The sequence below is a fragment of the Natator depressus genome, chromosome 15 (assembly GCF_965152275.1).
Source record: "Natator depressus isolate rNatDep1 chromosome 15, rNatDep2.hap1, whole genome shotgun sequence".
Taxonomy (NCBI): Eukaryota; Metazoa; Chordata; order Testudines; family Cheloniidae; genus Natator; species Natator depressus.
This window is the reverse complement of record NC_134248.1, coordinates 21,204,662-21,232,017: the sequence shown is the minus strand read 5'-3', so window position 1 is coordinate 21,232,017 and position 27,356 is coordinate 21,204,662. Positions and strand designations below refer to the sequence as shown.

General features: G+C 41.9%; 1 protein-coding gene and 1 long non-coding RNA gene across 2 annotated transcripts in view; both read left to right on the top strand.

The window, feature by feature from the left end:
* LOC141999222 (uncharacterized) overlaps positions 1-16,799 on the top strand; it is an 83,252-nt gene extending 66,453 nt beyond the window's left edge. The window contains exon 3 of the long non-coding RNA XR_012641974.1: positions 16,655-16,799. This is a non-coding gene — a long non-coding RNA (uncharacterized LOC141999222). The remainder of the gene's footprint in view (positions 1-16,654) is intronic.
* Positions 16,800-21,514: 4,715 nt separating this feature from the next.
* PIWIL1 (piwi like RNA-mediated gene silencing 1) overlaps positions 21,515-27,356 on the top strand; it is a 49,064-nt gene continuing 43,222 nt past the window's right edge. The window contains exons 1-3 of the mRNA XM_074972325.1: positions 21,515-21,817; positions 22,934-23,022; positions 23,870-23,987. Coding sequence (XP_074828426.1) covers positions 22,942-23,022; positions 23,870-23,987 — 199 coding nt within the window. The 5' untranslated portion in view covers positions 21,515-21,817; positions 22,934-22,941. The remainder of the gene's footprint in view (positions 21,818-22,933; positions 23,023-23,869; positions 23,988-27,356) is intronic.

Genomic DNA, 27,356 nt, shown 5'->3' with positions numbered 1-27,356 from the left:
TAAAAAGAGAGAGAGAGAACCATTTTGAGCTTTGAACTCCCCCTCCCTCCCCTCTTTGCATCCCCTTTGAAAGTGCCCCCCTCATTTGCGTTTAAAATGGATGTTTCATACTGGTTGATTAGTGTTAGTATGGGATACCAGCCTCTCTGAGCCCAAGGCTCAGCTTGAGATCTACAGATTATTCATCAACTTCCCCAGCAGGGGGGACCGTTTCTCACTTTCACTGCACAGCAGCAAAGTGTTCAGCTTTGCTTTTTAAGATTTTTTTTTCTCCCTTTTCACAAACTTTTTTCCCTCTTCCCCCTGAAAGGGTTACGTGAGTGTACATAACACCAGATCGCTTTTTAACACCAAATGCCCCCACTCCTTCCAGCATTCTTGGTTTGAGTAGAGCATAATGGATGGGCCATATTTACCATATGTCTGTCTGGTTACGACTATTGTTTAAAGCGAAGGTTGTTTAAATACATGATCTGGGATTTGGAGAGGCACTCTATTTTAACACTATATTATGGTTATGTTACAGCATCTTCCTTTATTCTTAAAAAAAAAAAAAAAAAAAAAAAAACCAAACACCTCAGACCTAACTGTTACAAGTTAGAAAGATGTACAGATCGAATCTTAGGTTGTCTGTTCTAGGCTTATTTAGCTAATATCTCTCATCGTTGCTACCACCGTTTTGAGTACCATGTCTAACCCTGCTTGGAACAGGTCGATGTGACACTGTGGTTAAAACATCAGTGAACTTGTCTATATTAATATTTCCACAACTGATGGAGCTGAACCAGTGGTAACACTAGTAAGAAGGCAAGGCCCTTAAATACAGAGCTTCCAGGAACAATCTAAATAAACCCCTCTCTGGTACGTGTTTGTGTATATATATGAAAAATTTCACTTAATAAAGGTCTTTTTTGTGCCCAGTCTACCTATACTTCTGTCAGTGAGAGCTCTGTCTGGAGGATCAGGCCTTTATCATTATCTAACTGTATGTAGATATGTGTAATATTCCATTATTACTTCCTTAAGAGATTTACACATTTTCCTTGTCAGCATTTTTTTTTCTCCTGCACTTCCAGCTGCCTATAGAAATTCATCCTTCTTTGAACATTATGACCAACCAGACAAAATGACAACAAGAAAGTGTATTATGATCAATGTGTTTATATGAGCAAAGGCAAGGTTAAAGAAGTGTGTCTTATATTTGGAATGAAAGGTGGTGAACTTTGTAGTGGTTCTTAGAATCTGCGGGTAATTTAGTAACTTCCTAGTAACCCAATTAGACTAGTAACAGAGGTTTTGGACTCCTGCTGTCAGGCGATGGGCATTTTCTAGCAGAGACAGAATATTCGGTGACGGTGATGATGACTGGGGAGCTGGCAAGTCAATGCATGCTGCTAGAAATGGCAAGAGATTTTCCAGACGGTGCTGCAGGGAGGGTCACAAATAAGACAACGAGCCTTGAAGGTTTCACGAAGGACCCTGAGATTTTATCAGAGTAATATCTGGCTAATTTCTCATACTCAGTTCATGTAAATTGGTGCAGCTCTCTTTACTTTAATGTTATGCTGATTTACACCAACTGTGGATCTGGCCATATAACTATTCTTTTGTCAGTCACTCTTCCAAAAGTTTCTCCAGACCTCCAGATAAGACTCTGAATAACGTGGCTAATGTTTCAGATAGTTTATTTTCTCTGTCTCCTGTGTTGCAACTTAAAATAAGTATGTCTTTTTTAAAATCTAATCTGTTGAAGTTCTGATTAGAGAAATCCTAACTTGTCACTGTTCTTGAAGTGTGTGTTACTGACCCATCCACAATTCCAGAAATTAATAATGCAAAAAGGCTTTAACAAGAGGAACTGCTGCTCAGGCAGAGAGGATGGTGGGAATAGAAGTTGTCCTGACTCAGCCTAAGGATACGATGAGGACAGAGTCTAAGAGAACATTTAAATACAGCAAGTAATGGAAATTGTTGCTTCACTGTTTCATTAGGGAAGATGGTAAACTTTTGGAGGCAGGGACAGTGGTTTTGTTATGTTTCAGAGTAGCAGCCGTGTTAGTCTGTATTCGCAAAAAGAAAAGGAGGACTTGTGGCACCTTAGCGACTAACCAATTTATTTGAGCATAAGCTTTGTTATGTGTTTGTACTGTGCCTAGCACAATGGGGACCTCATTCATGACTGGGGCTCCTAAGTGCTACGATAGTATAAATAATAATAAGTTTGGTCTTCAATATTTCTTGGTTTCCCCCCATCTGAATTTTAGGTGTGCTATTCTTTTCCCTTTATTTGACAGTTGCTTCCTCTGACCAGCTAGCATGATGCTTGGCTTTAGAAAGTCAATCCATGGTATATCTTTTCTGATCAGTGCATTGCAGGCCCTGTATTATATTGTGTGTGCGGTACAAAAAGTACATTGAAGTAAGACAGTTGGGGTCTTGTCTCCCTAAGACTCTCAAAGTAAAGAGACAGGTAATTTAGGAGGCTGCCACAGTGAGCAAAACTGCAAATAGGTAAATAAATGCAAGAACTCAAAAAGCCTTAGAAGGTTGGAAAATAGGATGGGGAAACAGTAGGATGGAGGTCTTAAAGGGCATGCAGTAATTCAGATCTAGGCTCCGATCCTTGGGTCTAGTAAAGCTGTGCTTAGATCTACCTTTACCCTCTCTGGATCCTGTCAAGGTTCCTCCCCCACTCTGAACTCTAGGGTACAGATGTGGGGACCTGCATGAAAAAGCCTCCTAAGCTTATCTTTACCAGCTTAGGTCAAAACTTCCCCAAGGTACAAAATATTCCACCCTTTTGTCCTTGGATTGGCCGCTACCACCACCAAACAAATACTGGTTACTGGGGAAGAGCTGTTTGGACACGTCTTTCCCCCCAAAATACTTCCCAAAACCTTGCACCCCACTTCCTGGACAAGGTTTGGTAAAAAGCCTCACCAATTTGCCTAGGTGACTACAGACCCAGACCCTTGGATCTTAAGAACAATGAACAATCCTCCCAACACTTGCACCCCCCCTTTCCAGGGAAATGTTGGATAAAAAGCCTCACCAATTTGCATAGGTGACCACAGACCCAAACCCTTGGATCTGAGAACAATGAAAAAGCATTCAGTTTTCTTACAAAAAGACTTTTAATAGAAATAGAAGTAAATAGAAATAAAAAAAAATCCCCCCTGTAAAGTCAGGATGGTAGATACCTTACAGGGTAATTAGATTCAAAACATAGAGAACCCCTCTAGGCAAAAACCTTAAGTTACAAAAAAGATACACAGACAGAAATAGTTATTCTATTCAGCACAATTCTTTTCTCAGCCATTTAAAGAAATCATAATCTAACACATACCTAGCTAGATTACTTACTAAAAGTTCTAAGGCTTCATTCCTGGTCTATCCCCGGCAAAGACAAAATATAGACAGACCCACATACCCTTTGTTTCTCTCCCTCCTCCCAGCTTTTGAAAGTATCTTGTCTCCTCATTGGTCATTTTGGTCAGGTGCCAGCGAGGTTACCTTTAGCTTCTTAACCCTTTACAGGTGAGAGGAGATTTCCTCTGGCCAGGAGGGATTTTAAAGGGGTTTACCCTTCCCTTTATATTTATGACAATCCCAAAGACAGCATGAGTCCAAATTGGCTCCCAGTATAAATTAGAACAGAGTCAAGACTACTCTAATTTTTATGTTAGCTTGTAACAGTCTGTACTGGGGAAATCCTTAGCTATCCTATTAGGACAGTTTTATAGCCCCTTTGCATGGCTAGACCAATGCAATGAGTAATATCAGGACCAGAATCTGGTACTACTGTTCTACAGACTGTGCCAAATTTTTAACTCAGTGGAGTTACTGCAGATTTGCACTGGTGTAACTGAGATCAGAATCTTTGCCACTGTGCTTGATATCACCACTTCCCCATTCTGGTCTTTTGGAAATTAAGCTATAAAGCAAGGACATTTATAATATAGTCAATCAAACTATGACTTGAGGATATTTTTCTCCTCTCCGAAGGCATAATAAACACTACTAAACCACTGGTTTAATATATTAACCAAAACAGAATTCTCCGAAGCAGCTCTCTGTAAATTTTCAAAAGAAGGAGTGCAAAATGGTTATAAGTATGTTGAATAGAAGTAGTTTTATACTTTTAGCCTCATTTAAAGTGAAATGTGTGGGATTCATTTAAATTCAGCTGCAAAAATTTGTTTGAAAAAAGAACTAAAAGCACCACTTGGTCTCTAGAGACTGTTCAAAATAAAGGTAATAAATTAGCTGTTTATTGTTTTGCTTCAATTTACAGCTGTGCTATAAATAGCTGACGAGAAATGATGACAAATAAGCTATTGTAACCCTTTGGGAGTTTATTAGGTCATTTGTGAGAGTGTTGAATAGAGTCATTTGTTGCCCTCAGGTGTCTGAGAGCCTCTTTACCCTTGGGAAAGGAATTTAACAAAGGAGTGTATTTCAAAGAAGGCACTCTGTGTTTTCCACCCTTTTTCTGAAGTGTTTTCAAACACACTCCAAGATAAAAATTCTTAGAAGTGAGAAAAGGAGGTATATATCAGACAACCCCTGAAGCAGCTGACAATCCCAGGGAGCCGAAAGATAGGTTCAAATTCTAGATGCTTGAATCCCAAATACATTTTCACCATAGGAGGCCCTGATTTATTTTTGCCCCACCCACTGGGTCCAAACTTTGAAATGCACAATACAAAAGCTTTGGACTAATGCCCTACTTGCATTTTTTATTCTGCTGAAATGTGACATGTCTTAGTTTTGTCTGCTTCCAAAAAAACAACAGGCAGGTCCTTTGTTGCAGAAGAATATTGCATCTGCCTTCATTCATATATCTTCTCATTTTAATTAAGGGTTAGCATTTGTTTAGGCTATAATCAACTGGGTTGTTAGGAGATATCAGGACAGCTATTGTATGGAATTTGTTAAACATAGATTTTTATTTTTGTTTGAAGCCAACTACTGTTGAAATTATATAGGCAGAGCTAAGAAACAACAATAGGCTACATCACTCCTCCGGCAAAAAAAAGCATGAGAAGGGAACCAATGGGCAGGGTGGGGGGCACAGGAAAATGCTGAAGTGAGTCTTGCATTGTTCTGTCTTCCTTCTTTACTTGCCTGACTAAGAGAAGCAAGTTTTAACTAGGTCTGTCTATCTAAAATACATACACTGATAGATTCCAAGGCGAGAAGGGACCTCTGTGATTGTATAATACAGGCCATAGAACTTACCCAAAATAATTCCTAGAGCATACCTTTTAGGAAAAAAACATCCAATTTGATTTTAAAATTGTCAGTGATAGAGAATCCACCACAACTCTTGGTAAACGGTTCCACTAATTGCTTACCCTCATTGTTAAAAGTGTGTGTCTTCTATTCAGTTTGAATTTGTCTAGCTTACACAAAGAGAAATCATTTTTAGCATCATCTACCTTATATCTACTTCACAGAGGTGGTATGAAGCTTAAGTCATTACTTCTAATTAATTAAGGTGCTTTGAGATCCCAGATGGAAGGAGCTGTGGAAATTCAAAGTGTGGTGGTGATGACGATGAAATAACAATGGAGCCAAATTGGTTAGAAAAAATTGGAAGCATGGTAGCCATAAATGTAACAGCCGTTGGTGGAGGCCTGCTGGTAAAACAAATATTTTACTCTTTGTTGGCTATTGCCAACAGGTCCTGGAGAACTTTATTTACCCTAAGAAAGATCCTTACCTACCTTTCATTGTTTCTGTTTTACATGTTGTTTAAAACATCTTTGATCTGTTCACCTATTGGTGAGCTTTCTCAAATACAAACAATAAAGACCACAGATTAAGAGTGACAAGAAAATTACAATGTTGTGGGAAGGTGCCACAACAACTGGAGTTGTGACCAGTCTTGTTTGCTATCTTCATTCTGGACAAGGGGGCAAACAGCATGTTAATGAGATTCACAGATTGCAGCTGGGAAGTTCTAGTGGATACAGAGAGAGATTAGAAACATGGGCAGAAAATAACAAGAGGAAAATAACCTTGAAAAAATGCAAACTAACACACTTGAGCAAATATAATGCAAGACATAGATATTCAATGGGAGGGAGGAACCTGGAAACTAGTAACACCAGAAGGTTAATAGTTGAGATCAAAATATTCAGCACAATATGGCAGGAAAAGAGGTCAATGGAATTTTGGATTGTTTGTACCTTCACATCATGGAACAGTTTGCAGATAGTTCCTTCTTCTACTTACTTGGTGTGTCTGCCCCTGAAATACTGCACTCATTTCTGGGCACCTAATATCAGAAAGATATAGGCAAGCTAGACAGATTTAATTAAAGAGCAATACAAATAATTGTGAAAAGAAAAGGAGTACTTGTGGCACCTTAGAGACTAATAAATTTATTTGAGCATAAGCTTTCGTGAGCTAAAGCTCACTTCATCGGATGCATTCAGTGGAAAATACAGTGGGGAGAACATGAAACAATGGGTGTTACCATACACACTGTAACAAGAGTGATCAGGTAAGGTGAGCTATTACCAGCAGGAGAGTGGGCGGGGGGGGGGGGGGGCTTTTGTAGTGATAATCAAGGTGGGCCATTTCCAGCAGTTGACAAGAACATCTGAGGAACAGTGCGATGGGGGGTGGGGAATAAACATGGGAAAATAGTTTTACTTTGTGTAATGACCCATCCACTCCCAGTCTCTATTCAAGCCTAAGTTAATTGTATCCAGTTTGCAAATTAATTCCAATTCAGCAGTCTCTCGTTGGAGTCTGTTTTTGAAGTTTTTTTTGTTGAAGAATTGCAACTTTTAGGTCTGTAATCGAGTGACCAAAGAGATTGAATTATAACATTCAAAAACCAGTCAGCGAACACTTCTACCTCTTGAACACATTCTTGTCAACTGCTGGAAATGGCCCACCTTGATTATCAGTACAAAAGGTCCTCCCCCACACCCCCCGCTCTCCTGCTGGTAATAGCTCATCTTACCTGATCACTCTTGTTACAGTGTGTATGGTAACACCCATTGTTTCATGTTCTCTGTGTATATAAATCCCAAATGAATGCTGATCCTTTATGCCATATCACATCATCTGGCATCGTGTATGTGCCACATATCATATAGACAAGTTATGCTAGAAATGTTTTAGAGTGTTTGTATTAGGACCCTTCACCTGTAAAGCCAGATGCCTTAATTACCATGAGTCCAACTGTGCAGGGCTCAGAGTGAACCATTAAAAACTCAGAATAACCTAAAATACAGTTTCCATACCTTAAAAATGTCACTTCTTTAAAAGCCTTTCAACTTGAGACCTTCCAGGAGTGGTTACAAGTGCTGGTTATCTCATTGGGAGTCTCAGGAATTTCCCCTTTCCAGTGACATAAAGCTGCTGTTCTTAGTCCAGGACTGCATGTTGCCCAACACAGGCTTAGGACAGGTGTAATTTCTGTAAGGAGATTCCACATGAAAAGGAAGAGAGCAATCTTGTAGTTGGTTCATTTAAAAAATAGCAACCATGTGAAGTTACTCAGATGTTTGTGCTGTTGGAAAAAGTCTTGGGGTTCGAGGAGAAAGAATTAGTAGTCAGAGGCATGTGAGATGGCCAAAGGTGCATGATAAATTCATTGATCATGTGGCTCTGAGCCATACATCTGATGTATGTGTGAGCGTTCCTTCCCTGGTGCTTCCTGAGTGAGGACTGGACACAACTGCAATCTCTGTGCTCTCCTAGATGTAGGGCCTGCTTCCTGCCAAGTGTCCCCAGAAGGGAAGGAGCCTTGTTTCTACTTTCTACTTTCCATTGGCTAGCTGTGCAGGAGAACATAGACTGCACCTACTTCAATGCCTTCCAGTGCTGCTCTAGCCCTAATAGACATCTGTGATCCGATGGGCAGGTTAGAGCTAACTGGGTGTTTGAGGCTGAAAAAAAACAATATAGAATATCAGGGTTGGAAGGGACTTCAGGAGGTCATTTAGTCCAACCCCCTGCTCAAAGTGGGACCAATCCCCAATTTTTGCCCTAGATCCCTAAATGGCCCCCTCAAGGATTGAGCTCACAACCCTGGGTTTAGCAGGCCAATGCTCAAACCACTGAGCTATCCTTGTCCATAAAGTAAAGTCTTTTAAAAAAAAACCCACCTCTTTCCAGATTCTGGATGGGCTTTTGTTTTCCTAGAACAAAATCTGAATTAGTGGGCATTTCTGGCATACATTTCTGGGAACCAATTATCGCCTGTCTCTGCATATATAACACATAGAAAATAGCATAACACGGTCTGTGTTCTCACCATGTGCTGGCATGCAGGGATTTGTTCACTTTCCCCACCCGTCATAGCTTGCTACAGATATTCCCAAACAATCCCAGAACACTCTCACATACTTACCAATATGTTCACTGCATAATTGTTTTATCACTCGAAAGTGGTGCTTGAGGAAGTTTCTAGCTACAAAAGATATTAAAAGGGATATTGGGCTCCACATCCAAGGCTATATAATCAGGAGGAGGTATTAAGCCTACTCCCCCATTGACTCTAGTGCACAATTGGCCAAACATCTGATGTAGGTGATTTAGATTATTATTATTATAGAGGGCCAATAGGAGCCTCACAGTTTTACAGACAATCAGTTGCATACTAGAAAATACAGAAACAGGCCATTTCCTGAAACTGGCTACCAGATTGAATGGACTGTTTATGTGTGTCAATTCCTATTGTCCTGTGCACCTATAAGGAATGTCTATACTGCACTGGGGAGCGAGTCCCGCAGCCAGGGGCGTGAGAGTGGGATTGGTTTGAGAGCCCAAGCAACAACATCAAAGCCACATTTACACTGCTATTTTTAGCATGCTAGAAGGAGCCTGTATACCCAAGCTGGGAGGCTCGCTCCCAGATGCAGTGTGCGTGCTGGTGGTGGTTAATCTGTCTTGGGCTGGTTAAGATGTCTTCAGTGAAGTGAGTTTGGTGGTCAGAACCCACTTCTCATCAGAGTGCAGATCACAGCTCCCCATACTTGCCAGCTAATTGGCACCCTTGCTGATAATCCAGACAGAGAGACCAAACACTGAGGAGACATAGAAGTTGAGCTAACAATGGGCCATCTAGATAAGGTGGACATATTAAGTCCGATCCTGAACTGAAATGGGCTCAGGATTTGGCCCACTGGTGTGGCAGTATCGTAAATTTGCACTTTAGTTCCTCAGACTGTGCTCATTCAGTCTAGAACACTGTTAATCCAGCCTCTTTTAGAAATACTAAATTCACACAATGAACAACTAACACGGCTGCTACTCTGAAACCTGTCAATAAGATCTTTGTTAGAGATAAGAAAGGATCTTCCAGAAGTTAATTACATGGGGAGCCTAAACATTATGGTACTTATGTCCTTCCGATTTCAGCTATGGGCAAGCTAGACACAAATTTACTCTGTTTGTTTTTGTTTTTGCACTTACAATGTAAATTATTTACATCAAACATGCAGAATCATGAACCGAAAGTTATGGAAATTGTTATTCATGTTAAAGGAAAGAAACCCACATCATTTTTAGCATCTTGCCTTAATATCCATAACTGATGTGGGATTGGTGGAACAAATGCACTAAAATGCAAACTAAGGGCCTGATCCTGCAAACATTTATGAACTTGAGTAATTTTATTCTCCTGGGCAGTCTCAATTAATTCAGTGAGGAAAAGGGTAAAGACTAAATTCTAAGGGCTAGATATTGAACTCAGTGAGACAACTTAGATGAGTAGTTACTTATGTGCATGAGTGTTTGCAGGATCAGGCCTTAACGTATAATCATATTTCAGTATGCATCCGATGAAGTGAGCTGTAGCTCACGAAAGCTTATGCTCAACTAAATTGTTTAGTCTCTAAGGTGCCACAAGTACTCCTTTTCTTTTTGCAAATACAGACTAACACGGCTGTTACTCTGAAACCAATCATATTTCAGAATTACTTAAAAGAATCCTGAAAATCATGAATCATAGTTTTCAGACAATGTAAGTCTTTCAGAGTAGCAACTGGCAACTTCAAAGTGCATCAACAACCAAATCAGTGAAGTGGCACTTTTGTAAAACTCATCCAGAAAATCAATGCTGCCTGAGCCAATGCACGAAATGGTAAGATAATAGTAATTTCCTATCCTCATAGCTCTTGGTCCCAGTCCTATAATAATTTTGCTAATGACACCCTTGCACCAGTGTGCCTGAGGGCAAGATGTAGTGTTTGACATTTTATAATAAAACATTACAGAGATTTTTCTTACACTCACGTAACTCATGCACTGGCTGAATGTGTGGTGCTCAAGTTTTTAATTCATTTTAAATGTATGGGAAATTTCTTGCCATGTTGACAAATGTTCTTTCTTTGTGTATAATACATAGTACTAGAGATTGAGCCCTATTAATTATACTATACTGGTTTATGCATCGCATTATCATGATCGATTAATTCTAAACTAGAGATGTTAAAATAAGATTTATTATATGCAAAAGGTATAAAACTAAGATTGAGTCTTGGGTATTTCGGTGTAAAAATAATTTAAATCATCATCAGCAGTTCAAAAAAAGGCTAACAGGATGCTAGATTATATTAGCAGAAGGATGGAATACCAAATAAAAGAGGCAATGCATTTAATCTGTGAGGCACTTGTGTAGACTACATCTGGAATAATATGTGCAGTCTTAGTCAATACATCATAGAAAGAATCCCATCATGATAGAGAGGGTGCAGTGAAGACCAAAAAACCCCAATACCGGGTCTCCATAATCAAAAGTAGGAGGAAAAAAGTCAAGGAAGCCTAGTTTAGTGTCATTGGAAATGCTTTAAGGTGATCTAACAAAGTTTTTCAAAACTCTGGATTTATAAACAAATGGATAAACACTGGCCTGGATCCTAAAATGTGACTTTGTCAATACTATAGGATCCTTGTGGTTGGACCTTGACATCTGCATGGAATCCTACTGAGTTCATAAGGGTCCACCCATGCAGATGCCTTTGAAAGATTGGGTCCATAGAATGTACATTCTTTGAGGCAGGGACTGTATCTAATATGTTTGGACAGCACCTAGCACAGTGTGGACAAGACTGTGGACATCAAATAATGAATAAGAATAATGATAGTTTGAGGTTCGTTAGTTTAAGATTAACGTTAGTTTAGTTTCTTTGACATATTGCTATAAATTCTTACCTGGTTACCTAATTAATTTTTATGACACATACTGTCGTTTTATCCTTTGACTTCTCCTTTCTCTCCTATATCTCTTCTACCCTATCAAAAAATCATTAAGGGTATGTAAATGATTCCCTAATTCCTAACGCTTCTCAAACATGGTAGGTGTCTTATTTGGTAAGACAGAATTCACAATCACTAAGAACTGCAAATTGTTGCCTTTACTGATAGCCTGTTCCAAACTCTTTGTAACTGGGAGGTGAAAAGAGCCATGTGTTCTTGGTAATGGAGACTGGCTAGAGAACATAGAAGCAAGCCAGATCTGTGAAAGTCTGATTTGTTCCTGGAGGATAGAATTAATAGTCATAATTGCATGTGGAACTCATAAGACAAGACAGCCTAAACTCCAAAACACTCAGAACAAGGCAGGGATTCGTGTCCAGTGATTACAGCAGAAGACTGGAAGTGATGACTCTTTTCTTGACTCTGCCACGAATTTGCTGTGTGACTTTGGCTGGTAAGCCTTTTTTGTACTTACCCCTTAAAAAAGTGTGACAAGCCTTTAAGTGATGTTTGTAAAACATATTGAATTTCTTGTATGAAAGATGCTAAAGAAATATATAGTTTATAACATAAGTAGTTTGGAACTAACACAGACATATTCTGTAACTTTACAGACAATATTATTTTTGTCTATAATTCTTATTGCTGTATTTTCTCCTTTGTTATATGCAAAATATCATCAGGAAACACAAATCACCAAATGTGGCAATAAATCTGAATACTGATTTTTTTAAAAAAAACCTTTATAATATGTTTACTGGATCACTTACATGGAAAAGGCAACAGAACTGTGGCTAAGTACTACATTTTGTGGAAAGAGTGGTGCAAGATTTCAAGGGTACCCACCTTGAGGAGGGCCATCAAATGCTGATTTTACATTCTTTCTGTTAACAGCTTGAAAAAGGCTACTGTTATGCAATCTACTTCATTTAGAAGAAATGAATTACTCAGGGAGTTGTGTACAGGAACCATGGCAGGTCCACTGTATGTGTAGAAACATGTGGGCCAGGCACGGTTATGCTCTCCCATTACTCCTTTCACAGAGGCCAAACCAGACCCTCCGTGTATTTTTAGAAAGCCAGAATTGCAGTGTTCTTCTATTTAATCTATCAGTTTATGACATCTAGGCATTTATTCTACATTTATCACCACACTTCTCATATCTGAGCATATTACATTCTACAACACTTGGTTTGTGTGCTTGGTTTTTCCATTGGCAGCACATACATAGATAAACCAAAACTTGACCCAATGAGCTGCAAAAAATCTTGGACTGGCTCTAACTACAAATATTATTAATTCGCTTGCTAGGGTAGTCCCAAGAATCCTGATTATGGGCCTAACAACTTCAATGGAAGTTCTGTGCACAGAGCAGTGGCAAGACTGGGCCCTATATAAATATCTGTGACATGAATGCACAAATCCATTACTTTGGTCACAAACAAATGCTGCTCTGCAAGTCCACTCATTCTCATGCATGGCATTGATGGAGGTTTCAAAGAAAACATTTCAAAACTGCTTTTGGAACTTAAGAAAACATACTTCAGCAATTACCATTTCCTTTGCCATGTAACCAAATTCACTGTACATTACAGCTTTAAAGCTAAAATCTAAGGTTCAGATCAACTCTTTAATCCTGATTGTGGCTTTGGGTACTTCCTGATATTTATGAGAAATGCTCCAGGCCTGCAGCTGGGCTTTGAACAAAACAACAACAACAAAAGAACTTACTTGACTGTGAACAAAGTTTTATAGTATTTTTTAAAAAGTGAAGCTATGGCTTTTTTAAAATCCTGTACTAAATGGTATAACCCAATCTCTCTGCACAATGCAGGAATATTCAGGTCAATCAGAAGACAATTAGATGTAACCAGGCTGCCAAACGAGCAGCAATCAACATATGTCACATTATCTAAACTCTAAAGTACTAATTAGATTCTCTCTGCTGAAATATGTCCAGTTTCTTTTTGGACTAATCTATTGTTTTCTGAGCCATATACTGTATGATGCCAGAATAAAAAAGCTGTCGAAATACAATTAGGGCTTCTGGTTTTTTGAGTTGATTAATTTTATTTTTCATGGTTTATTTTTAGCAATTTTCGAGTTTCATGTAGATGTCCAAAATCAGGGTTTTTCTTGGCTTTCTCTTTGCACAAAGTGTCATGAATAATACATATTATATACATTACTCATTAGAGCAGTATATACGGTAATGAATAATCTCCTTGCAATGTTCCTTGGTGCACTCTCATGTAGTGAAAAGAAAAGGAGTACTTGTGGCACCTTAGAGACTAACCTATTTATTTATTTAGTTAGTTAGTCTCTAAGGTGCCACAAGTACTCCTTTTCTTTTTGCGAATACAGACTAACAGGGCTGTTACTCTGAAACCTGTTCTCATGTAGTGCTGTTTCAAACAGCACTATGTTAAAGCGGACTAGGCCCAGGGGAATCTTTAGAGTGCACCAGCAGCATCTACATGGACAATTAATGCACAACATGCTAGTGTGCTTTAAAAATCACACTCCCATAGTCTGCATTATTGTTCCATGTAGACAAGCCCTTAGATACACATAACCATTTCCTGTGTTTTTCTAGTGTTTACTGGATAAACACCAATTTCTTTTTTTCATATGGGGGGCATTTTATCTGTGATTATCAGTGGGTCAGGGCCTGAATGAAAAAAGAGACAAGAGGAGAAAGTAGATTAGATAATCGTAGATGGAATCTAGTTCTGAAAAATACGTCCCAAAAGGGGGATGCATTTATTTGTATTTGTTATGCAGCATATTGTAAGTTATACTACTTAGTTATAAAAACTCTATTACATGCATGTTACATTCTGAGTCATGATTTCAAAAATAAGGTACCCTTTCTCCCCATCAAAGGTGTTAATTAAATACAAACATTCCTGGGTAAACCCATGTCAAAGTTCATCTTTCCATAAGTACATTTATAATAAATTGGATATAAGTTTGACATTTAAGACGGTACAATTAAGAAGCAAGGCTGTTAATTCATGACTTATCTCAAACAATGAAAGTCACTCGTAAAGCCTGGTCTTTCCCTCTTGCCTTTTTGTTTTAAAAAGCTATAAAAGGAGGTGCAAAAATGCTGTAAGCCAGATTTTCAAGCATGCAGCATTTACAATAGGAGCCAGAATTTCTAAAGTGTTCTGCACCCAGCGGCTCCCTTTGTGACACTTATAGGCCATATATATTTCTGCATCATTACAGGTACAACACTCCTGACAAGTGAGATTCCTTCTTAGATGCATTGGGGTGTCTTTCCCTCTGGTACTACAGTGCACAGGACCATTGAAGTTTGGACTTCAGAACACTTGCATGGATGCCTTTAAAAGAGTTTGAAGGCAAAACATGCAGATTGTTTCAATGGTAGTTTCCAGTACCCTTGAACATCATCATAAAGATAGTGAAATGTGTGTTCACTGTATGCATTCATATCACACAATTCTGTATCCCAAAGTGCTGCTAACAACACAATTTAACAGCTGTCTGCTCGTGCAGTTCCTGACTCCTGACTCCCCAGGCATCGTTTTCCTGTTTATACTTGTATATCAAATGGGCCTTTGGAAAATTCCCTGATTTTCTTTTGTTCTGTTTTCTTTGTTCTGTTTCCATGCAGTCTTTTCCCCTTTGGAGATGACATGTATGGGAAATGGCCTATTGTAGCAACAGGAGACAGAAGGCAAAAACAATTGCATCATGGGAAAAACAAACATCAAAGCAAAGTTCAAGCCAAGTAGCTATGAAACAACTATTTCATATATGATATTTTGGTGTGTTTAAGTACCGGAGTTGGATTTTTTGGCAATATACCAAAATTAGAATAGGAACTTCCCCAAAGCTGCCATTTTCAAAATGTCATTTTCCTCTTCATTTCCACTCAAAACCAGCCAGAAATAAACATTTGCAGCACCTGTTGCAGTTTGTAAATTGCCATTCACATGTTTCCTGTGACTGTTTTGTAGAAATTCATTATGTATACCTTTAGAGTTACAACTATAGCGGGGCTTGAATCAGTAAAGCATCAGCCATCTGTGCAAATCAGAAAGATGGTCAAAACCAAATTGCCATGTATCTTTCATTAGACGCTAATTATCTTAAGTCTTCCAAGTCAAACCACTCATGAGTAAGAACTAAGGGGCTGATTTGCTGATGTTTATTTATTTATTCAAAAAGGATTGCTATAGGAAAGCAATGAATTGATTCAGCAACTTTTAACAATTTGCAACTAAAATTAATTAGGATCTGCAGTGAAATGTGAGAAATTTGGATTTTTTTTAAAAAGTTACAATTAGTATGGCAAATGCCTATGTTTATTTGTGCATTAAAAAAAAAAGTATTTCCCCTCACACACTTTTGTTTTCTCCCCCAGTTCATGTCACGTAAGTGGGTGTGAACAGATCTTTATATTCTTTCTGTTTAACCTTTTAAACAGTGCTGATCTAAGACAATCTCCGGGTCATGTTTCTGCAGCTTTAACCCTCTGACTGTCTGGAGAGTTCTGCAGTAATAAAATTTCCCACTGGGGTAAAGAGCATATGGCATGCAGTAATCACTGCTCTTAAAAGCAGTGAACATGCCTTGCATAAGCATATGTGCTGAGTTAAATATTTATCCAGATTTATATTTGATTAATAAAAACTACATGCTGACAGTACTGTAACTTTCTCTGTGTAGTGATACTCCCTCTTAGCCATGACATTTTCAGTGCCTTCTTTCTTAATTTATAAAAGAGAATTTGGTTTCCTAAGTGGGCTGCTATCCTGTCCTCAATTATAAATAATCCAAAGTGAATTTGGAGACAAGTCACAATCTAAACCAAGCAAATGGAGAAATTAATGAATATTGTTTATGTCTTTGTTACAGCACATACCCATTACAGCTTGGGATAAGAGAGAGCAAAGGCCAGTAGAGAAGGGGGCCAAACCCTGTACCCATTGAAGTCAACTGCAAAATTTTAAATGGGAGCAGAACCAGGGCCTTGTTGTGTTACAGTTTGTGGGCTGATTTATTTAAGGCTTGATCCGATTGGGCAGTTGAGAAGGGGGGTTGTATAGGCCTCCAATTTCTATGCACAAGGAATGGAGAAAAGTTGGGCACAATTATGTCTCCCCTGCAGGAGTGCTCAGTTCCTAGTCATGAGATTTGTTAGTTCTGCTAGGTGCAATGTGTCTACATCAGAGTGCGTACTTGTAAATGAGAGGTTGTGGACTGGTAACTGAATGGGGTTTGGTATATAGAAAAAGTAGTTAACATGAGTATATTTCTGATCTACTAGAGAATGTAGAGTATCTATGGTGCAAGGACTGCTTCCTATGTTCTTAGTTTGAATTGTATTAACATTTCATTAGATTGTGGCCTGCTTTTCTTTCCAGCAACTTCTGTATTTGTCCTCTGTTGTTGGTAGCTACCGGTGAGGTGCTCTGCTCTGGTTCGATGATGATAACAGTCGGCTGCATGCGTGTTCCCTCTGTGTGCTGCCCCAGCTCTGCGCAGATCGCTGACACAGCAGACCCCGAGAGAACCCCCAAAGACCACAAACTCTAGTAAGGTATGAAGGCACCCGGCCAGGTTTATTGTCAAACGAAGCACAGTAATAGTTTCCTATAGACTCTACAGGACTACTACGAATTTGTGCCCCTTGGCAATGGACACAGCTCAGTCAGTGTCGGGACACTCCACTGCCCCTAGGCTGGACAAAGATATGCACTCCCTGACCTATTTTTATACAGTTGCAGGACAGATTACTCATCCCTACTGACGTATTGAGGTACAGCCCCTTGACTCATTAGTGTGCTGTCTCCCCCTTTGATCATGTTGGTTCAAACAAACAGATCTGTCCATCATGCTGTCCTTTTGACCCTGTCTTTGGGATGTACCTGGCTGTTCCTTGTTATCTCTGTGAAGTGTCCTCGTATCGGGTTGTCCAGGTGCCATCTTGGCACACGTTCCTCTTATTACTACTTATATCATTAGCGCGTGCTTTCTAGGAGCCCTTTTCTTGCCAAGTTCTGCAATTGGGGCCTGCCTCTGGCTCACAGCCCAGCTTTGCTTAGCAATGCCTGGAAGTACTTTGGTTCAGGCTTTAGGCCTCAGACCAGGCCTCTGATACAAGGGTTTATGTTTCAGGGCCTCTTACTACATCCTCATTTGAGCATCCCTGTGGCAAGAAACAGGAATATACAGTATTGTTAAGAGTGACCGACACACACTGTATTAAAATAAGAGCTATTTACAAGCCAGGCAACCAGCTTAGCTTTTGTACGAAATGTTGCTATATTTATTTGGAACTCAGGATCAATGAGGTGTTATAAGTCAAAAACAATTTTCATGCAAACAGTTGTGGTTTTGGGTAAGGTGCCTGGAAAGCAACAATATAAGAAGATGATGGTGAATGAGAAAATCACAATAAAAATGCATGACTGTTTTTGAGGTATTATTATACAGCAACTGGACAATGGGAAGAGCACTTTCCAAGAGCATTGGGAATTGGATATACAAATCCTGTTAACAATAATTCAAATTGTATATCAAATACACACTGCTCTGAAAATACACCTCCTGCCCCCATTTCTGTAATGCCGCCATCTTGTTTATCTATATGCCAATTCTGCTCCCTCTTTACAGAACTAGTAATTCTAATAAGTGTCTGGATGATGTAAAATGAGCATGAATTAGTGTGTGTGTGTGCACATGTCCACCCTGACCAAATAAAGACATACTGGATTTCATATATTTGGTACAGGAAATCTGTTTTTGTCTCTGATAATTACATACCCACATTCATTCCTCAGACCTACTATGTGTCAAGTGGTAGCAACCAATTCTGGAGCAAAGAAGTTCAATCTGAATGTTAAAAATGTGCAGTTTGGTAAAATGAAATAATAGAATCGTAGGACCCGAAGGGACCTCAAGAGGTCATCTAGTCCTGTCCCCTGCACTCATGGCAGGACTAAGTATTATCTAGACCAGTGGTTCTCAAACTAGGGCCGCCGCTTGTTCAGGGAAAGCCTCTGGCAGGCCGGGCCGGTTTGTTTACCTGACAGGTCCGCAGGTTCGGCCGATCGCAGCTCCAACTGTGGACACGGCAGGTAAACAAACCGGCCTGGCCCGCCAGGGGCTTTCCCTGAACAAGCGGCGGCCCTAGTTTGAGAACCACTGATCTAGACCATCCCTGACAGGTGTTCGTCTAACCTGTTCTTGAAAATCTCCAGTGATGGAGATTCCACAGTCTCCCTAGGCAATTTATTCCAGTGCTTAACTACCCTGGCAGTTAGGAAGTTTTTCCTAATGTCCAACCTAAACCACCCTTGCTGCAGTTCAAGCTCATTGCTTCTTGTCCTTCCCTCAGCGGTTAAGGAGAACAATTTTTCTCCTTCCTCCTTGTAACAATATGCTCAGTTATGTTTAGATTTCACTTTATTATAGTTCGCCAGAGATTTGTTTTTGTGATGCTGATTTATGTCCATAAGAACAGCCATACTGGGTCGGACCAAAGGTCCATCTAGCCCAGTATCCTGTTTTCCGACAGTGGCCAATGCCAGGTGCCCCAGAGGAAATGAACAGAACAGGTAATCATCAAGTGAACCATTCCCTGTTTCCCATTTCCAGCTTCTGGCAGCTTCCAAGGCATATTAAGTGCCAAATCAAGTCCTTTGGTCCTCTCATGGTTTGGATCTCTGACTTCTGTTGCCAAAGGGGGTGTAGTGGGGTGGAAACCAACCACTTTGTTGGCACTGTCCTCTACTTATGGAGAGTTCTGTGCAGGGCTGGGATTATGTAAGTACAGAAGAGTCAGGGAGTGGGAACGGGAGGGGACATTCATCATCAACAGAATGAATTTTGTTATGTGCACCAATATGTAGGTGATGTGTGCCGGGGGTGGGACCAAGGGGTTCGGAATGTGGGAGGGGGCTCAGGGCTGGGGAAGAGGGTTGGGGTACAGGGGGGTGAGGGCTCTGGCTGGGGGTGTGGGCTCTGGGGTGGAGTTGGGGATGAGGGAGGGGTTTGGGGTGCAGGCTGCCCCAGGTCTGCGACAGGGAGAGAGGACTCCCCCAGCCCTCTCTTGCCGCAGCAGCCCAGGGACAGGGGAGAGGTACCTTTACCCAGCTGTAGCTGCTCCAGGGCTGGGGCTGAGGCACCTCTCCCTGGCTGTGGCACCTCCAAGGCTGGGGCCAGGGTAGAGGCGCCTCTCCCCAGCAGCAGCAGCTCTGAGGCTGGGGCCCAGAGAGAGGCGCCTCTCCCAGGCCGCAGCAGCTACGGGGTGGGGCTGGGGGAGAGGCGCCTCCACCTGACTGTGGCAGCTCCGAGGCTGGGGAGGGAACTTAGATGCCATGCCTCTGTCTCCTTATACCTGAGCTCTGCGAGATGGCTAAAGATTGGGTCCAGGCACAATCAGCCAGAATCTGTGCTGCACCTTTCATCTGTGTTTCTAAGGGCTTGTCTCACTGGTGAAATTTACTAGCATAATTATATCAGTTTAACTCTTCTTTTGGACAATCTGATTCTGGAAAAAGAATGTCCACACAGGGAGTTATACCGGTATAATTATGCCTATACATTTCCTGATGTACACAACCCCTAAGCCACGTTTGTGCCTCCCAAATTCTTAGCATGCTCTAATTTGTCAGCCTTGCCCAGCACCTATGGGCTGCAGGGCCACCCAGAACACTGATAGCCAGAGCTCTCTGGCCACTCTCCCTGCCATGCCCTGCATGTCCCTTAATTGAGAGTTGTAAGGGGTTCAGAGGAGCTCAGGAGGGATTCCCCAGGAAGTTATTCTAGCTTCTTGACTAGAAGCTGCTTCACTCCGGAATCTACCTTACTCAGTGTAGAATATAATCCTAGTTTTAGGAGCATTTTTGTAGATCTTAATGTTAATTATCCGATCTGAGGAGCAGTTCTTTCACTGAAGTGGCCCCACAAGTGTTTATTTCTTGTTTCATTGCTCCACCTTCTGGCAGAATTATACAATGTTTATTTTCCAAAATACAGATGGCAGGGACACCCTTTTAACCCACAAACTCTCCTCTCTCTCACACACATATACGTACATCCCTAAACCATTACTCTAATATTTTACTTGTCTCTTCTGTCATAGTATTTTATTGTCCCTGTAAGTGGTTTTAGTAGCATAGAAACCAAACCATTTATGAAGCCATGCCATCTGTAAAATGAAACTTTAGGGAGGAAAATAACTCAAATTATTTGTCATTTTCTTCTGAAAGATGTGCCCTCAGAGTTTTACCCTCTGATTTCAGCAAATGTTTTGCTGCATTGCTCACTGAGATTAAAACTGTATTTAAAAAGTCCAAAGAACTGCCCAGTCACATGCTTTCATGTTATGTTCATTTAAATGTTCACGTTAAATAGGCAGGGATGCAAAACCATGTTCTGAAGTGTCCCTAACCTCTGTTTGCCAGAAGCTGGGAACGGGCGACAGGGAATGATCACTTGGTTACTTATACTGTTCATTCTCTCTGAAGCACCTGGCATTGGCTGCTGTCAAAAGACAGGATACTGGGCTAGATTATCCGTTGGTCTGAGCCCATATAGCCGTTCTTATGCTATCACCAATACTCGGGTGTCATTTTCCATACACGAGGCAAGGCAATAGAGAACAGGGCCAGTATATGTATTAAGCTTTGATTTTAATTTAGGAAAATGGAGAAAGAGAGGCTGCAACTCCACTGGAGTTTTCATTTATGCCTTTGGTAAATCTGGCCTACATACTCTCCAAAATGATTGCCAGGCAGAAGAAATATCTGCCAGGATGGCATTATTATTTGATATAATAGGGTTAACTGTTAATTAGTAACACTAGCCATTTGATTAAGCATTAACGGTGCTAATTAATAATTTAGTGGATGGCCATTAATTAACAATACAAAGTAATTAATTTGATCAAATACTAGTAACAACAACAACTCTGCATTGGGAGCTGCACCCAACACGTGGGTTCCCGCTTTCGGAACCCAAGGCCAGCTCTCCCTGCGCACTGGCCGGCCCAATGGGAAGCCAGCAGGCCAGAGCCCTTCGGCACTTCTCGGAACTCTCCGCTTCCTCGCCAGCCCCCTTCGGAAATCTTCGGCAGCCTCGACTCTACCACTTCGTTGGGAAACTCTTCGGGCGCACCTGCTAGCCCCATTCGGAAATCTTCGGAAACGCGGGGGTCCGGTCGGCTCTCCGGAGGCGGGCACTCGCGGTGTCGCAGTCCAATCAGAGGCGAGCCCGCCTGCCGCGTTCTTGCTTGCAGCCACGCGCCGCTCTCACTGTACGAAGCCGGGTCGCTTCACCTTCTCCACGTGATGTGCACATTCGCTCGGAAAATGAATCCCCAGTCTCTGCACCGCCAAGAGAGAAGATGAGCCCGACGGGTACCGGGAAACCCCTCGCCTAATGCGTAGAAGCGGCGGAGGCGGATTCAGCTGTCCTTAAGGAAGCTGCAGGAGGAGGCGGCGCAGCCGGCGGAGTGAGCCTCACGTTGCTGGCCCCAGTGAGGAGGCGGTGATAACCGTTGGGAAGGCCGGTGCCTGCTTTGTAGTGTGGCCGCGCGAGGAGGAGCGGGCAGGTACTACCAGCCATTCTCCCGCTGATACTGAGCCAGGAGCAGCCCGGCATTGGGGGTTACCCGCCGCCTGTAGTCAGACGCCAATGGGTCCCCTGCCTCGGTTGGGGCTGACGTACCTAGTCCCGGGGAAATGGAGGCGGGTGGTTGCCTGAGCTGGGTGAAGGGGAGCGGCCTAGGCTTGCGCCGAGGGGTAAGGGGCAGGTTGTAGGGAAGGGGTCTGGCAGTGCTAGCAAGCGTGTGTGTGTGTGTGTGTGTGTGTGTGGGGGGGGGGGCACTTTGTGGGGGGGAAGAGCGAACAGGGAGGAGCCGGGGTAGGGAAGAGCGGGTCACTTACACTGTGGGTGAGGGGAGGGAAAACCCCCAGGGCTGAGTAGGGGCGGTACTGTGGGGGGGGGCTGCTCCGGCTGGGGAAGGAGAGGCTGGGGGCAGGGGACTTAGCAGTAGGTCACTCTTGGGAGAAGTTGGACGTGTTTGAGAAACCAGTCAAAATTCTGTGCAATGTCCACTATATTCCTTACTCAACCTTGCCAATTTCAGATTTGCTCAGAAGTGCTTTGTTTGTTTAACTTTTTGGCAAAGTTTTAAAATGTTCTCTAACAGTTTTTTTTTTTATTATGTATGGGAGTAGTTTGCAGAAGCTGTCATCAGGGTTGCCTAAACCATAACTCTTTGTGGCTCCCCCCCAAAAATAAAAAATCATTGCTACAGGGGACTGAATGACTGTCACTATTTGAAGCCCTGGGTGCCTAGTGTTCAGACACTTAGTTAGACTTAGTTGTAGTGATTTCAGTTGTGTCATGTTGCTAAAGTTACATTGTTTAAATGTTTGTAGGATTGCATCAGAGCACAGCTGTACAACCCACTACTGAGAATTCTGGCAGCTACTGTCACCTTAACTAAAGTGGTGATCCCCTTGGTGGCAGCAGCAGAAATCTTAACCAAAAAAATTAGCGTAAACAGGGCCCTAGAGCACAATGGCTGGGCTAATATAGCTAGATTAATCTTTCTCTTATACTGAACAAGAGACCACAAAACAAAAAAACCTCTGCTAAAAATTATACTGTCAGTTTTTTTCGCTACGATTGTGTCATGTAACTTGTAGCTGGTTTCTCTTAGAAAAGAAAATGACTGGAAGAGCTAGAGCTAGAGCGAGAGGAAGAGCTCGTGGCCTGCAAATTGCTGTACCTCCTGTAGGAGCAGCTTTTGTGAGTGTTCATTTTTCAGATCCAGCACATCTACGTTTTGAAAGATTAAAATTCAGAGTTGTCTGCTTCCCATGTAGTTGTATATGCATCAAGGGCTTCATTTCAAATCAAACCTTTTTGCCTCACATGACTGATAAGCAAATGCACTGCCACAGTAAAGCTGGTATATTCCTCTAAAGCTTTGTGGGTGTAGGTGACAATGACTTGCTATTGGCCATTGTGCCTTCATAGATAGGAATTACTTTCCATAAGAACACACAGGCTCCCTCAGATGCCTGAGATTGAGTGCTGTATTCAGCAGTATATGGAACACAGAAGATGTTGCTTCCTGAGTTGCACTAAAATATATATACATTCTAAAATGTGTTAGGCTTCCTCTCTGCAAAGTCAGCTGCCTTTTTTCCTGTAGTTTTTGTGGTATTTTCTGTAGTATCTTGGGGGACGAGGAGTTGCATTTCATGTTCCTCAGATTGCAATAATTACAGGAGCTTTTTTTAAATATAGAGGATGTGGTGGAGAGCAGCTTTAAGCCAGCTTCAATTAACCAGTGATAGATACAGCACTGCTACATGCAGAATAATCACACTGTTTTAAGGTGGGGAGGGTGCGTTTCAGTAGTGCTGGCTTCCAAACTGAATGAGTAACTTTACTGAATAACTTTTTGGCAACTTATTTAATACAGAGTGACATATTAACCTAACCTATAGGCAATTCATTTTCCCCCTATATTAAATAACTGTCATAGGAACTTGGCTATGCAGTACACCCTCCGGTGACTTCATTTGATAGTACAGGTTTTTTTGGTGATATCAATGAGTGCTGTTCCTAAGTGTAGTGGACTTTGCAGGGTCAGCAGCCACCTAGCTATGTGCAACCTAGACCTTTGCAACCTCAACCACAGCCGCCATCAGAGGGAGAATTTATTGGTCGTGGACGACAAAGAGGAGCTCCTCACGTTCCACAAGGTAAGATGGGGGATGGGGAAGTGAAGCTTATTGTCTATGGAACAAGTATTTAGAAGACTTAATGATTTAACTAAGATAATTAAGTATATATTGAAGATGGCATTTCTGATTTTTTTTTTTTTCTCTTCGAAAACTAGTTAAATCTGAAGTACTGAATTTTTTTCTGATGTGGTCTCATAAAGGCACGTCATTCCTCAAACTGCCTGAACTTTGATGGAGCTAAATAAATAAAGCAAAGCTTACCATTGGGCAGGGTGGATAAAAATCAATAATTTAAAAAAAAAAATTTTTTTTTAATTTAAATAGGTTTTTTTGATAAAATGCTTTTTTGGGAAAACAACCTATCTAAAGATACATTATAGCTCAAAGATATTTCATCATGGAATAGGGATTATAAATTCTAATTCTATAGTATGAGACAATATATTCATGTAATGCTTAAGAAAGTTTTTTGTAAATGAGTTCCAATAGTTCATGGATTAGGGACCGAATCTTATGGGGTTCCAAAGGCTTCTTTATAGATTATTTAGGTTAATCTTTCTATCTATCCAATGGGACTCAGTGCTCAGTCTAGAACAGGGGTCGGCAACCTTTCAGAAGTGGTGTGCCGAGTCTTCATTTATTCACTTTAATTTAAGGTTTTGCGTGCCAGTAATACATTTTAATGTTTTTTAGAAGGTCTCTTTCTATAAGTCTATATATTATATAACTAAACTGTTGTCGTATGTAAAGTAAACAAGGTTTTCAAAATGTTTAAGAGTTTTCATTTAAAATTAAATTAAACTGCTGATCTTACGCCACCGGCAGGCTGAGCGGGGCCTGCGGCCGGGACCCTGGCTGGCAAGGGGCTGGCAGCCAGAACCCCAGACTAGCAGTGGGCTGAGCAGGGCTGGCGGCTGGGACCCCAAACTGGCAGTGGGCTGAGCAGCTCAGCCCACTGCCGGTCTGGGGTTCAGTCTGCCGGCTCCTGCCGGCCCCGCTCAGCCCGCTGCCGGTCTGGGATCCTGGCCCTGCACACATAGAATGGGTACCTACCTTCTCCCTGGTTCTAGCCCATTCTCTTCCTCTCCCTCTGCACTGAGCTGAGGGTGGGAGTGCACTGAGCACAGGGTTGGGGGTGAAGGAGCAGGCTGGGGGTTGGGGTGTACAGTCTGGCCAGGAGCTAGAATGAGGGAGGGGACTAAGGGTTGGGGTTTGGGTGTGGAGTGCTTACCTGGGCAGCTCCCATTTGGTGTGTGGGGTGCAGGTGGGAATGTGGGGGGGTGCAGGAGCTCCCATTTGGTGCTCAGGGTGGGGGTGTGAATGTGGGGGGTGCAAGAGTCAGGACATGAGGTGTGAGGGGACTGGGTATGTGTGGGGGTGCAGGAGTCAGGGCAGAGGGCTGGGGGTATGTGTGTGGGGGGTACTGGAGTCAGGGCTGTGGTCGTGGGGGGGGGGTGCAGGGCAGGGGACTGGGGTGTGTGTGGGGGGGTGCAGGGCTCAGGGCAGGCGGCTGGGGGTGTGGGCTGGGGTCGGGGGGGTGCTCCCAGCTCCCTGCCCAGAGCGGCTCACGACAGGGGGCTGGAGGGGATATGCCCTGATTCCACCCCCCTTTCCCCAAGGCCCCGTTGCCACCTCGTCTCCGCCTCCTCCCCGCCTCCTCCCCGGAGCAGGGAGTGCACTGCTGCTCCACTTCTCCCCCTCCCACTCAAGGGCCATCAGCTGATCGGGGGCAGGGAGGGAGAGGAGGAGGGGCAGGAATGCAGCACGCTGGGGGAAGAGGCAGGGGAGGGGGGAGCTTGCCTGCCCTGCAGCAGCAGCCGGCAGGGGGCGCAGAGAAGAGCGGACCAGGGCGGGCAGGATTTTTAACGGCACGCTGCTGCCTGTTGGGGTCCCGGCCTGGGTTCAGCAGTGGGCTGAGCAGGGCCGGTGGCTGGGACTTGGCAGGGAGCAGCGTGCAATTAAAAATTGGCTCGCATGCCGTCTTTGGCACGCATGCCATAGGTTGCTGACCCCTCGTCTAGAACATACCATCAGAGATGCTTAGTTTTTCAATTCTCAAACTGGGGGTTTGTGTCTCCAGAGGTAACATGCTTGTTAACAGCAAAAATGTTTTAAAATAAATATATAGAGGTGAGAAATAATAGATCTCAACTCTATTGTCCCTCTGCAAATTTGTGTACACAGTCAATCCCTTATCTCTCTCTAAAAGAGAAAAGTTTCAAAAAGTTCAATGAATAGAAGATTACTGGGGGCGGACTAGATCTGGACAAGGAGAAGAAGTCTGGAGATACTGTGAGAAGTGAGGAACATGTAATATTTTAACAAAACAAGCATATGTTTGCTGTTAAAGATAAAAATGCAAAATATGTAATGTTGTTTGTTTTTAGTTAAATAAAACAATTTAAATGTCTGTCTAGTGATGTTCTCCTAATACAGCATGGCAAGAAAAACCTCCAAATATTAATGATTAACCTGTTGAATTGGAGATATTTATGAAGTCATTGGGAGGTGAACTGTCTGTTTCAATTACTTTTGGTAAATGAAATAACCAACCAACCAACCATTCATTTTTCTGATATAGCTGTAAAACTAATCTGAAAAGTTTTCAAAATAAATCACTGTTTAAAAATGTATAGTGTGTACCTTCTAAAAATGAAACTTGCATCTATCTCTGAGTTGTGAAGAATATGTATTAAGGTTGTAACAACCAACAAGAATGCACTTGTATGTAGAAAACCATGATTAAATCGAGTCTTCCTGACTAGTGATTTAAACCATGATTTTAAATCAAATCCACCCTGTCATTGGGTCCTGCTTATTCTACAGCCAGGCTCTAGTTGTCCTTGCTGTAATAGAATTAATAGTCCTGAGTGTATCCCTTCACTTTTTGGCAAATGGTACAGATTGAAAGCTCTGTGTAAGAAGCTGTTTTTCAGAGCACATGGTTTTCATTGGTTTCAGAGTAACAGCCGTGTTAGTCTGTATTCGCAAAAAGAAAAGGAGTACTTGTGGCACCTTAGAGAATAAATTTGTTAGTCTCTAAGGTGCCACAAGTACTCCTTTTCTTTTTATGGTTTTCATTGGTTTTGCCAGTTGAGGATTGATGTTAAACAAGCAGACTGGAATTTCTTGAGATTAGGAAATGGAATATATTTACATAACTTGTTTTACCTGTTCCATTTTTTCTATCCTGAATTATTAGTAAATACTAGGGCTGTCAAACAATTAAAAAAATTAATCATGATTAATCACAAGATTTAAAAAAAGTCACAATTAATCGCAGTTTTAATCTGTCTGGAGCAGGTTGGTCGGGGTGGCTCCATGGGGGGGAGGAGGAAGGAGCAGCAGTGGAGCAGGACAGCAGGGGGAGGGGCATCCCTGCCCTAG